Genomic DNA, 12451 nt, shown 5'->3' with positions numbered 1-12451 from the left:
AAGATTCAGCCACATTATAGCGTGTATCAGAACTTCATTCCTTTTTATGGATAAATGACATTCCACTGAACATATATACCATATTTTATCTGTTCCTCTGTGAATGGACAAAAGAATTATTTTCATCTTCAGTTATGCATGGGCATAAAAATACCTGTTCCAGTCTCTGCCTTCAATATCTTAGGGTATATACCTAGGAGTGGAATCTGTTTGTATGTATGTATCTACATATCTATTTATTTACTTATTTATGATTTACTGGGGACCAAACCTAGGGCCTTGTGCAGGAAGCTTGTGCTTCCCAGGGCCAAGCACTCTACCACTGGGCTACTCCCCCCATCCAATTCAACAAACTGTTTTCCACAGTGGCTGCACCATTTTACATTACAACCAACAATGTACAAGGATTCAAATTTCTCCACATCTTCACCAACATTTATTTTCCATAGTTTTATTCCAATTTACATTTCCCTAATGATTAATGTTATTAGGTATCTTTTTCATTTGCTTTTTCGTTATTTGTATATATTCTTTGAAGAAATGTCTATTCAGGGTCTTTGCACATTTTTTAATTGGTTTTTCTTTTTGTTGCTAAGTTGTAGGAGTTCTTTATATATTCTGGATATCAATGCTTATCAGATATGATTTGTTAATATTTTTGTCATTCTGTAAATTGTATTTTCACTTCCTTAACAACATCCTTTGATGCACAAAAGTTTTTAATTTTGATGAAGTCAAATTTACTTTTACTTTTTTTGTGGGGTGGGTACTAGAGATTGAACCCAGGGTCCCTTAACCACTGAGCCACATCCCTAGGCCTTTTTATTTTTTATTTTGAGACAGGGTTGCACTAAGTTGTTTAGGGCCTTGCTAAGTTGCTGAGGCTGGCTTTAACTTGTAATCCTCCTGCCTCAGCCCCTGAGTCACTGGGATTACAGGCATGTGTCACTGCTGTCCAGCTTTATTTTTACTTTTGTTGCTCACACTTTTGATGTCATATTTAAGAATGCACTACAAAGTTCAATGTCATGAAAATTTACACCTAGTTTCTCTTCTAAGAATTTTATGCTTTTAGTTCCTACCATTTTGAGTTAATTTTTGTACATGGTGTGAGGTAGAGATCTAACTTCATTTTTTACAAATGGAAATCCAGTTACTTCAACGCTATCTGTTAAAAAAACTGTTTCCCCATTAAATGGACTTGGAATCCTTGCTAAAAAACCAGTTGACCAGTACTGGGGTTGTAGCTCAGTGGTAGAGCACTTGCCTAGCACATATTAGGCACTGGGTTCAATCCCGAGCACCACATAAAAATAAATAAGTAAAGCTATTGTGTCCATCTACAACTAAAAAACAAAAACTGCTGGTCATAGATGTATGTGATTACTTTTGGACTCTCGATTTTATTCTACTGATCAATATGTCTATTCTTATGCATGTACCATAAGACTGTAGCTTTGTATCAAACTTTGAAATCATGAAGGGTAAGTCCTACCCTTTCCAAGACTATTTTGGCTAGGTGCAGAGGTGCATATCTGTTCCCCCAGCTATTTACCAGGCTAAGGCAGGAGGATCATAAATTTGTGGCCAGCCTGCACAGCATAAGACCTGTCTCAAAATAAAATTAAAAAGGGCTGGGCATGTACTTCAGTGGTAGAGCACTTGCTTAACATGTGCAATTCTTGTGTTTAATTCCCAAGAGGTCAGGGGATTGTTTTGGCTGTTTGGACCTCTTTTAATTCAACATGAATTTGAGAATCAAGTTTGTCCATTATTGAAAAGGAAACTACAGAATTTTTACAGGGAATATATTGTACCTTCAGATTTCATTGGGTATTGACATCTTTGTTTTGGGGTACTGGGGATTGAACCCAGGGGCACATTTCTAATGGGCTACATCCCAGCATATTTATTTATTTTCTTTCTTTCTTTCTTTCTTTTTTTTTTTTTTTTTTTTTTTTTTTTTGAGACAGGGTCTACATTGCTGAGGCTGGCCTTGAAATTAAGATCTTCCTGTCTCAGTCTCTCAAATTGCTGGGGTTACAGTGATTACAGGCATGCACCACTGTGTTCAGTGGGTTTTGACATCTTAACAATATTAAATCTTCCTATCCAGGAATACAGGATATCTTAAATCTTCTTAAATTGCTTTCAGTAACGTTTGTTTGTTTTTGTGGTACAAGGAATTTAACCCAGGGGTGCTTTACCACTGAACTACAACCCCAGACTTTTTTTATTTTAATTTTTAAAATTTTTGATAGAGGGTCTTGCTAAATTGCCAAGGCTGGCCTTGAACTTGCAATTCTTCTATCTTAGCCTCCTAAGTCACTGGGATTACAGGTGGGTACCACCCATGGCTCAGAAGTTTTATAGTTCTCAGTCTTTAATCTTCTTTGGTTTAATTTATTTCCAAGTATTTTATCTTTTCAAATGCTTTTATAAACAAATTACTTTGTTTTCAAATGCTTCATAATATGTATGTAGAAATATAAATGATTTCTGCCAGTTGACTTTCTACTATGTAACTTTGTTGAATTTATTATCTTCCTTGCAAATTCTTTACAATTTTTCTATGTATAGGATTATGTCATCAATGAATAGAGATAGTTTTACCTCTCCTTTTCCAGTTTGGATATCTTTTGTTTCTTTTCCTTGTCTAATTGCTCTGGCTATAACTTCCAATAATATATTTCCAATAGCAGTCATGAAAGTAGGCATTGCTGTCTTTGTTCCTGATCCTAGTGGGAAAGCCCTCAGTCTTTCACTAAGCATGATATTAGCTATGGGTATATCATAAATGCCCTTTACCATGCTGAGGAAATCCCCTCCTATTCCTAGTTTGCTAAAAGTTTGTTTGTTTTTTGTGGTGCTGAGGATTGAACCCAAGACCTTGTGCATGCGAGGTAAGCACTCTACCAACTGAGATATAGCTCCAGTTCCTAAAAGTTTTCATCATGAGAAAGTGTTGGATTTTGCCAAATACATCAACTGAGATAATCGTGTGGCTTTTTCCTTACTTCTATTAGTATGATATATTACATTGATTTTCTTCAATGAAGATAGATTATTAATATGTAGCTTTCTTGTGATGTCTTTATCTAGCTTTAGTATGAAGATACTACAGGCTTCATGGAATGAATTAGAAATATTTCCTTCTTTCCTAATGTTTTGGAAGAATTTGAGAATTTGAGAAAGATTGGTGATACACAGATACACACAAAAAAATGTCCATCTCTTCCTTAAATATCTAGTAGAACTCACCAGTGGAGCCCACCTGAAATTATACTTTTCTCTGTTGTGAGACTTTTAATTACTGATCCATCTCATTACTTGTTATAGGTCTGCTGAAATTTTCTGTTTTTTCTTGAGTCAGTTTAGGTAACTTAACCACTTCTAATAGGTTATCTGATTGTCTTTTATTGGTCACAATAATTTATTACTATTATCCCTTTTATTATTATAAGGTGAGTTGTAATGTACGTAGTTTCACTTCTAATTGTAGTTGTCTTCTCTTTTTTCTTTAGTGACTCTAGCTAAAGATGTCAGTTTAATTGATAATTTTCAAAGAACTACCTTTTGGTTTTATTGATTCTATCTACTGGTTTTCTATTCTTCTGTGTGTGTGTTGCTGGGGATCAAACTCAAGGCCTCATGCATGCTAGGTAAACACTACCACTGAGTCATATTCCCAGTCCTCTAACTTCATACTTTAAAAAAAAATTTTTTTTCTAACTTCATTCTGAATATTTCATTTAAAAAAAATTATTCAACTTATTAAAATAATTTAACAAATGCTTCTCAGTGGCATGCTATATAAATTCTCTTCTCAAACTGGGTGTGGTGGTGCATGTCTGTAACTTCAGTGACTTGGGAGGCTAAGACAGGAGGATCAAAAGTTTGAAGCCAGCCTCAGCTATTCTGGGAGATCCTGTCTCAAATAAAAAATAAAAAGGGCTGGGAATGTAGCTAAATGGTGAAGTGTCCCTGGGTTCAATCCCCAATACCACAAAAAGACAAAAATAGAAGTAAAATTCACTTCACAATATAAAAAACACCAAAGAAAAATAACCTGTAGCTGGGGGTGGGGGGTGCACACCTGTAATCCCTGAGGCTTGGGAGGTTGAGGCAGAAGGATCATGAGTTCAAAGCCAGCCTCAGCAAAAGCAAGGCACTAAGAAACTCAGTGAGACCCTGTCTCTAAATAAAATACAAAACAGAACTGGGGATATGGCCCTTAAGTTCAATCCCTGGCACAAACAAAACAAAACAAAAACTAGAATCTTAGATAGATAAAAGAATTATTCTGTACTAAAAATATTTAATTTTTTGTTCATTAGATCTAATAAGTATTGCCAGGCATGGTAGCCCATAGCGTAAAATCCTTGCATCTTGGGAGGCTAAGCGGGAGGATGGCAAGTTCAAGGCCAGCCTTAACAACTTAAGAGGCCCCAAGTAGCTCAGCAAGACCTGTCTCCAAATACAAAACAGGGTTGGGGATGTGGCTCAGTGGTTAAGGGCCCCTGGGTTCAATCTCTGGTACCAAATAAATTAATAAATAAACAAAATAAAAAATAAGAAAAGAGCCGGGGATGATGCCCCTGGGTTCAATTCTCAGGGAAAGAAAACTGAATAAGTAAAATGTAGAGTATTTTAAAATGCAAACTAGTGACATTTAAGGTAAATTCAATTATTTGAATCCTAAAATACTGAAGCCTAATGTTGACCACAGTATTTCATATTTTTAATAAATTCACCTGTTAAAAATACTATAAAATACACAAAAGAAACTAAATATACCACACATTCTTTAGGGAGAGGAAATAAACGAGCCAATATGTCTAGATAATCTCTCTCCTTTCCCAAACAGCAGAAAATTCTTTTAAAACCTAAACAAAAAGAATAACTCTTTTAAAGAAATGACAGTTATTTGGTGTAGTAAATAATATTACCTCAGAAATGATAGTTATTAGGAGTAGTAAACATTACCTCATTTTTTTCTTGCTTAGGTGGTCCTGGATTCTGTGCTCCATTTGCAGGCTCTTTTTCTGACACTGAACTCTGGCCCAAGATTTCACTGCTGATAGGTTGCTGTGCCTCTACAGGTGTATCACTTCTTTCCAGAAAGGTGCAAAAAAAGCAGAGATGGAAGTGAAGGAACATAAATTTTAGTTAGAGAAATTTTAATTCTAAGAAAAATGAATATTTAACGTAAATGCTTATCAACTGTACAAAAGAAGTTTTTATTTTCCTTTCTTCCCTTAACTACGAAAAAAAAAAAAGTGCTTTTAGTGAGGAGTATTTTTCTTTTCTTTCTTTCTTTTTTTTGGATAAGATCTCACTGTGTTGCCCAGGCTGGTCTCAAATGCCTAAGCTCAAAAGTGATCTTCTTGTCTTGGCTTCCTGAGTAACTAGAATTACAGGTGCACACCACTTGCTCTGGTTAGAACATGCGATTAATGGAGGCTCTTCAGTTCATTATGCAAGGAGAAGAGTAGTATCTTTAGTCCTGGGAAAAGTTACTTAGTTGTGTGGTCTTGAGAAAGTTAGATTCTCTGTGGCTGAACTTCATCTACAAACTGAATAAGATAGATGACCTAATACCTATATTCTCTTTATGAAATATAAATCTGTGATTTTTATTATAAGCACTTATTTTTTCCCTGTTTCTACAAAGTTTTAAGAATATTAAAAGGTTTTCTTTGGTCTATTTGAGCTTAACATAAAAGCAAAACACACATCTTTAATATTTTTAATATATACTAATCATAAACTTGAGATCTTAGGTTGTCTCCAATATCTTCTAAAACATTAACAATTTTGAATTTCCACAGCTACTCTGTCCAAAAGTTTTAATAACTAACTTCATCTTATGATGAATACCAGATATTTACAGATTATCTATTGCTACAAAGCACCAAAAGAACTACAAAAGTAGTTGTGATCTCTGCCTTCAAGGAATCTGATTTTGAAATAGCTTTGTATTGGCATCTCCATATGGAAATATGTAAAACAATAGAAATTTGAAATACAGAGTGAGAGCCAGGTGCAGTGGAGCACACCTTTAATCCCAGAGGCTTGGGAGACTGAGTCACGAGGATTGCGAATTCAGTCAGCCTCAGCGACTTGGCGAGGTGCTAAGAAACTCAGTGATACCCTGTCTCTAAGATATAAAAAATGACTGGGGGTCTGTCTCAGAGGTTAAGTGCCCCTGGGTTCAATCCCCGGCACCCCACTCCTGCAAAAAAATCAAAATACAGAGTGAGGTTAGGAAAGCAGATAAGTAAACATCAAAAAGGCATCCTTTAGACAGGAGCCTGAGTACCTAAACATACATAAAGATACACACCTCCAGAAAGACCTGGTAAGAATTTTCATTACCAGACTGTGCTACAAATTATTTATGATCTCAGCCCCATTTTATGTACATAATATCATTTATAAGTTATTATTCATAAAGAGGCATAATAAATGAATCTTCATGAAGTGACACTACTTAATTTTCCAATTTATATATAATATCATTATTTTACTTAACTTGCATAAGAACCTCAGAATAGGTTATGACTTCCATCTCACAAGGAGGAAACAAACTTAAAAAACAAGTGATTTTCCCCAAAATTGCAGAGCTAGTAAATAGGACTAGAACTTGAACTTACATCTTCAGGCTCCAAATCCAATGCTAGCCCAAGCTGGAAAACACTTCAATTTTGAGACCATTACATTGAATAGCCAAAGCTTACATATTTCAACTGATTTTCTCTGTTTTGAGTTCATTTTTATTCAAGTGAAAAGCTATCCTTAAAATCTTTCTTTTCTATTTTATTTTCTTGTTCACCATGGTGGTTTAATCATTGTGTCCCAGGTATATAGTCTGGTGTCAGCACATAATAAATCCTCAAAATAATTTTTTAAATGAATACTGGCTTCAAACAAGTATTAACAAAAGTAACACAAGTAGGAGTCTCTTCAAGTGTCATCTTTAACATAAGTAACCTAATTGAGCTTCCCAATACTTTAAAAATTATACCTATTTTTAAAGGTTAACTTGTTCCAAAGCAAATTTTTTTAATTTTTACTTTTAGTTGTCAACGGACCTTTATTTTATTTATTTATTTACATGTAGTGCTGAGAATCAAACCCAGTGCTTCACACATACCAGGCAAGCACTCTACCAATGAGTCACAACCCCAGTCCTCCAAAGTAAATTTTTATACTTTATCCACAGTGCAATAGCTCTCCCACAGCATTTCATTAGTAGTATTTCTTACACAATGCCATTACAAGACTATGAGTTCTGAAAGAAAACATTAATATTTATAGAGCACCAATCATATGCCTGTCACTCTAGTAGGGGGATTTTTCTCATTGCAAGTCAACATCCTATTATATAGAGGAAGTATTTGGAAACTTGGAGAGACTAAGTATCTTCCCCAAGGTCACACAGCTAAATGGCAAAACTCAAACCCAAGTGTAACTTCAAAGGCCATGTTCTATTCATTATTTCATACCATTTTTCCTCACAAATTTTCCAGTTTCAGAGGCATGACAGATATTCTCTGAATTACTTCTACTATTCAGCTGATAACATGTATAACTTTTTGACATGACACATTTTCTCTCTTCTTTTTCTATAATAGTCTGGTAACTTATACACCATTTCTATCTTTATTTAGACATTCCTCCATTTCTACTACTTTATGTAGGAAACAGCACACATATCGTCATAGTTAGCTAGATTTTTGTGCATGCTTTCTCTCTATAAAGATAATCCTACTGATGCAAAAATCCAAACATGTCACTGCTTTTCTGACCAAGAAGTTTCTGTCAATTTGTGAACACAGAATATCAGCAATTCCCTCAGAATTGAAGCCCAGCATTCCAGATGATGCAAGTTTTCTCTAAAGGGGAAGAAAAGGTCAAGAAAAGTTTAAAATAATCTCTACCAATACTCAAATAACTGCTAATCAGGAGATTGATATTTCATGCCAGGTTTTACAAAAACACTGAGTGGTACCTTTAATATTTCTTTCATATATATAAAGAATCACTAATAGAAAGGTAAGTGGAAATAATCAGAGTTCTATGTACACAGTTGTTTACTACTGTAATATTTACAGGAAACAACCTGATGTTCTACAATAAAGAATTAGGGTTTGGGGGTATAGTTCAGTAGTAGAGCATGCTTAGCATGCATGTGAGGCCCTGGGTTCCATCCCCAGCACCACAGTAAAAAAACAAAAACGAAAATAAACTAATAAGGAATTGTTATGATGTAGTTACAGAACAGAATATTGCACACTTATCATTAATCACTGAGCTCAAGAATGTTTAACAATATTTTAAAAATTCATCATCTTCCAAATGAAAAAAGGAAATTAAATGAAAACATATATTCCCAATCTAAAAAAAAGTATTTATAGAAAAATTAAAAAAAGGACTGGTCAGGGCTGGGGAGATAGCTCAGTCGGTAGAGTGCGTGCCTTGTAAGCACAAGGCCCTGGGTTCAATCCCCAGCATCCCCCCCTCCCCCCCAAAAAAAGGACTGGTCATCTAAGTGTGAGACTGGAATTTTAATTCTCATACTATTATTCGACTGTAGTTTCCAAATTTTCTTCATAACACATATTGCCTTCACAGCCAGTAAAAGAATAACAGCTAAAAATAAAAAATTTTCTCTATAATTTTAATTATCTGAATTTTAAAACCATTTCTAAAGTTTTAAGGACTAACTTCAAAGGGACTCACATTAAGAAATACAAACAAAAACAATTACACTTATGGAGATTTCCTAATTTTTATGAGTAATTGCTTACCGCTCAGGGGATTCTTCATAAATACTGTGACATTCTGTATTTTCAAGCATGAGACTTCTACTGAGGTTTTGTACCCCTGGATAATGGAAGTTAGCAAAGGAGTGTGACATTGGAGAAGTTTTGTTCCCAAGGTCTGAGATTCTCTTATCATGACTAGTTAGTCCACAAGTGAGGCCATCTAAAGCAGGATTCAGAGAGCGGGTCATATAGGCATCAGCTGATTGAGGTCTTCTCATTGGGGATGATGGATATGGAGAAAGTTTGCTGATGAGAGGAGTCAAAAGATCAGCATATGCAGCTTTTGTAGGTTTCAGAAGTTTGTCAACATGAATATTAAGCATTTTCTGTTCAAAAGCACAAGAGAAGACAGAAGAAGGGAGATTCTGAAGCCATGACAATAAACTCAGATCCAAATCATCACAACCATTACCACATAAGAGGTCGATGCCAAGAAGTACTTCACTTTCTGTAATTTCTTCTCCAGTTGCTTTACTCTGACAAAATTCTACACAGCATTCATAAAGTAGGCCCTTCATTACAAGTTGAAATAAACGATTGTTACTTGCTTTAAAACCAGCCTCACTTAGCTTCCTGTCAGCAGGGATGAATTCTGCAACCATGACACAAGCCTCTTCAAAACAGTGAACTCGTGCAGTGCTAGGATTCCAATCCTTAAACTCAGCATGATTTGTCAGACGAGGCAAAGTCAAAAGCAAACAGAGCTTGCTATAGTCGTCTTTAGAGGGACAGTACTCTTCTAGCGCATGTAAACACTGCACAGCTTCTTGCATGGTAAATTCCAGCTGTAAATATATATATATATACAAATGATCACCATAAAAAAGGAAATATATATACACATACATATATAAAATCACTATAAAAATTAAATATTAAATCTGAAAAAGTATAAAAGATAGATTCTGATGCCACAGAATACACATATAATTTGTAGATGTGTAACCATTTCAACTAGGAAACCAAAATGTGTTCACAACTAAAATAAAAAGAATAATTTGGTTAATTAGCACATCAAATTTTTAGCCAAAAAATAGTGTTCTAAATCAGGTTTAAAATTATCATTTTCATAGAGTGCTCACCTCACAAGCACAGGCCCTCGGTTCAATCCCCAGCACCAAAAATAAAATAAAATAAAATAAAATAAAATAAAATAATCATTTTCAGATGTATAACTTTTTCAGAGTAAGAAAAACGAGTTTTTTAAAAGTGAAAACTAAAGCATGCTAATATTTGCTTGTTTAAAAAGTCTGTTATTTGGGTTATCCAAAAGGTAAAAGAACCATTTTCTTAGTTCCAACTTGCCTTAGAACAAATTTACAAGGAGATACAAATCAAACTAGGAAATGGGAACATTTACACAGCTGATTTATTACAAAAAGAAAAAATAGTGAAGACCGAATGAAGGGAAGCTTAGCTGACTGATGAATTATGACAGATATCTTAGAGCTTACCTAGTCCAGTCCCCTATCTTACATATGGGAAAAATTAAGATGCAGATTTAATCAAAGTAATTCAGTTGGTTAATGACAAAGACAAAATAAAAAAATTAGGTCTCTTTTATGCTATGTCCATGTATGAATATACCACAATATATAATTATAACTTACCAATTAAAATTCTACTATAATGTATAATTATAATGTACCAATTAATAATGTTAAAAAAAAAAAAAGGTAGGTCTCCTGGCCTAAGTCTCAGTGTTTTTTTCCACTTTTAAACATCGTTATCTGGCAAACATTTTTCTGTTATACATGAAACTCCCATTTTATATTGTTTAATTTTTGCTATGGTCTGAATGTTGGGTCCCACCAAATTCATTTCTTGAAATCCTAAACCCCAAGGTGATGGTATTACGAGTGTGGAGTCTTTGAGAAGTGATTAGGCCACAAAGGCTCAGCCTTCACTGATGGGATTAGCATCCTTATTAAAAAAGACCCCAAGGGGTTGGAGATATAGCTCAGTTGGTAGAGTGCTTGCCTTGCATGCCCAAGGCCCTGGGTTCAATCCCCAGCACTGGAAAAAAAAAAAAAAAAAAGACTCCAAGGCTGGGAGTATAACTCCATGATAGAGGTCCTGGATCCAATCCCCAGCACTGCAATAAATTTTTAAAAAGAGCTGGAGAAACCCCAGGAAGAGCAAGTTAGCCTCTTCAACCATGTGGAAAACAGTTAGAAGGTGCTACCTATAAATCAGACAGCAAGACCTCAACAGATGTTGAATCTGCCAGTACCTTGAATTGGAATACCAAGCTTTTAGAACTGTGAGAAATAAATTTCTATTGTATGTTAGTCACTCAGTTGACTGTATTTTGTTTAACAGCCCAAATGGACTAAGACAGTTTAATTCAATGAACACTTACTGGAACTTGATAAAAGTTTACTGGCTTAGATGTGACAATACTAATATTGAAACTTCAAATTTTGTTTTTTTTTTTTAATCAAAATGAACTTAATATCATTGAATTTAAACACACACACACACACACACACCATTTTGAAAAAAACTACTTCTGGATCAAAGAAAATACTAAAAAGACAGAAAAAGGAAGTAAACATAACAAACCCACTTCTAGAAAAAGAAAAGAAGTGATGACAAGTCATCAAGTCAAATATCTACTGCTATCTAACTTACCTTAAACAAAAGAGCAACACACACTCTTCACCTAGTCAGTTATTCGTATATTATCTTGTCTTAAATCATGGAACACATTTAGGACTACAGATTTAAAGTATAACAACTGCTAAACAGCAAATCTTGCCCCATCCCAACTCACAAAAACTTTGAAAACCTGTGATAATAATCTTTTGTTTTAGTGAATAATATACTATGACTGAAAACAAGACTATGGCGCAAACCTTCAGGAATAAAAATCTTACATGCTGGGGTTCATCTTCTGCTGACATTGCATTATTAACACATAAAGCTTCTAAAAACTTCTGTTTCAGGATAATATAACGAAACCTGTGAAAAATAAAAAATGAAACATTAAAATGATTAAAATGCTGAATGAAGGAATGTCAAAGACTCAGGAAAAAAACACACCAGTTTCTGAAGAAAAACAGGCCAAGTTTGATTGACTGATTGATTGATCCAACTATTTTTGCAAGCATGCAGGCATACAGTGCTGGAGATCAAATCTAGGACCTCCAGCATGCTAAGCAAGCACTCTACCACTGGGCTACTGATTTAAAGGACTAATTTTTTAAAAAGCAGACTCCTTTAATTGGGTCCAGTGGCACACTCCTAAAATCCTAGTTACTTGTAAGATTAAGGGAGGAGGATTACAAGTTTGAAGCCAGCCTGGGCAACTCAGCAAGACACTGTCTCAAAATAAAAAATAAAAAAGGGCTGGGAATACAGCTTAGTGGTAATGTGCACCTGGATTCAATCCCCAAGACCATAATTTTTCTTTAAAAGAGACTTCTTTAAAAAATTAATTTACTAATGTCTGCTAAGTCAATTGTGCTTTCTGGCTACTGTAACTAACTTTGATTTCAGAAAATTCTTAAAATATTTTACTAAGCTTCTTATCTTCTTGAAGTCATAGTAACAATAATTCAACAATGAGAGGAGGGACTTTTAAATCAAATATTAATTCTACACAAAAATCCAGATTT

The 12451-nt window shown here is 34.6% G+C and overlaps 1 protein-coding gene and 1 non-coding gene across 9 annotated transcripts in view; one reads left to right on the top strand and one right to left on the bottom strand.

The window, feature by feature from the left end:
• Positions 1-12451, bottom strand: part of Wdr47 (WD repeat domain 47) — a 63616-nt gene that overhangs the window by 24760 nt on the left and 26405 nt on the right. For 3 of the 8 annotated variants that reach the window (XM_047562723.1, XM_047562673.1, XM_047562685.1), the window contains exons 4-6: positions 11690-11795; positions 8814-9616; positions 4987-5113 (exon numbers count right to left, since the gene is read on the bottom strand). In XM_047562723.1, the coding sequence (XP_047418679.1) occupies positions 4987-5113; positions 8814-9616; positions 11690-11795 (1036 nt within the window). The remainder of the gene's footprint in view (positions 1-4986; positions 5114-8813; positions 9617-11689; positions 11796-12451) is intronic. The other 5 variants (XM_047562689.1, XM_047562702.1, XM_047562693.1 and 2 more) reach the window with 3 other exon arrangements.
• Positions 8450-8524, top strand: Trnat-ugu (transfer RNA threonine (anticodon UGU)). The gene has a single exon. It is a non-coding gene; the product is annotated as a tRNA-Thr (tRNA).

Source organism: Sciurus carolinensis, chromosome 1 (assembly GCF_902686445.1).
Source record: "Sciurus carolinensis chromosome 1, mSciCar1.2, whole genome shotgun sequence".
In the NCBI taxonomy this organism is placed as follows: domain Eukaryota; kingdom Metazoa; phylum Chordata; class Mammalia; order Rodentia; family Sciuridae; genus Sciurus; species Sciurus carolinensis.
This window is presented reverse-complemented; position numbering and strand designations above follow the sequence as displayed.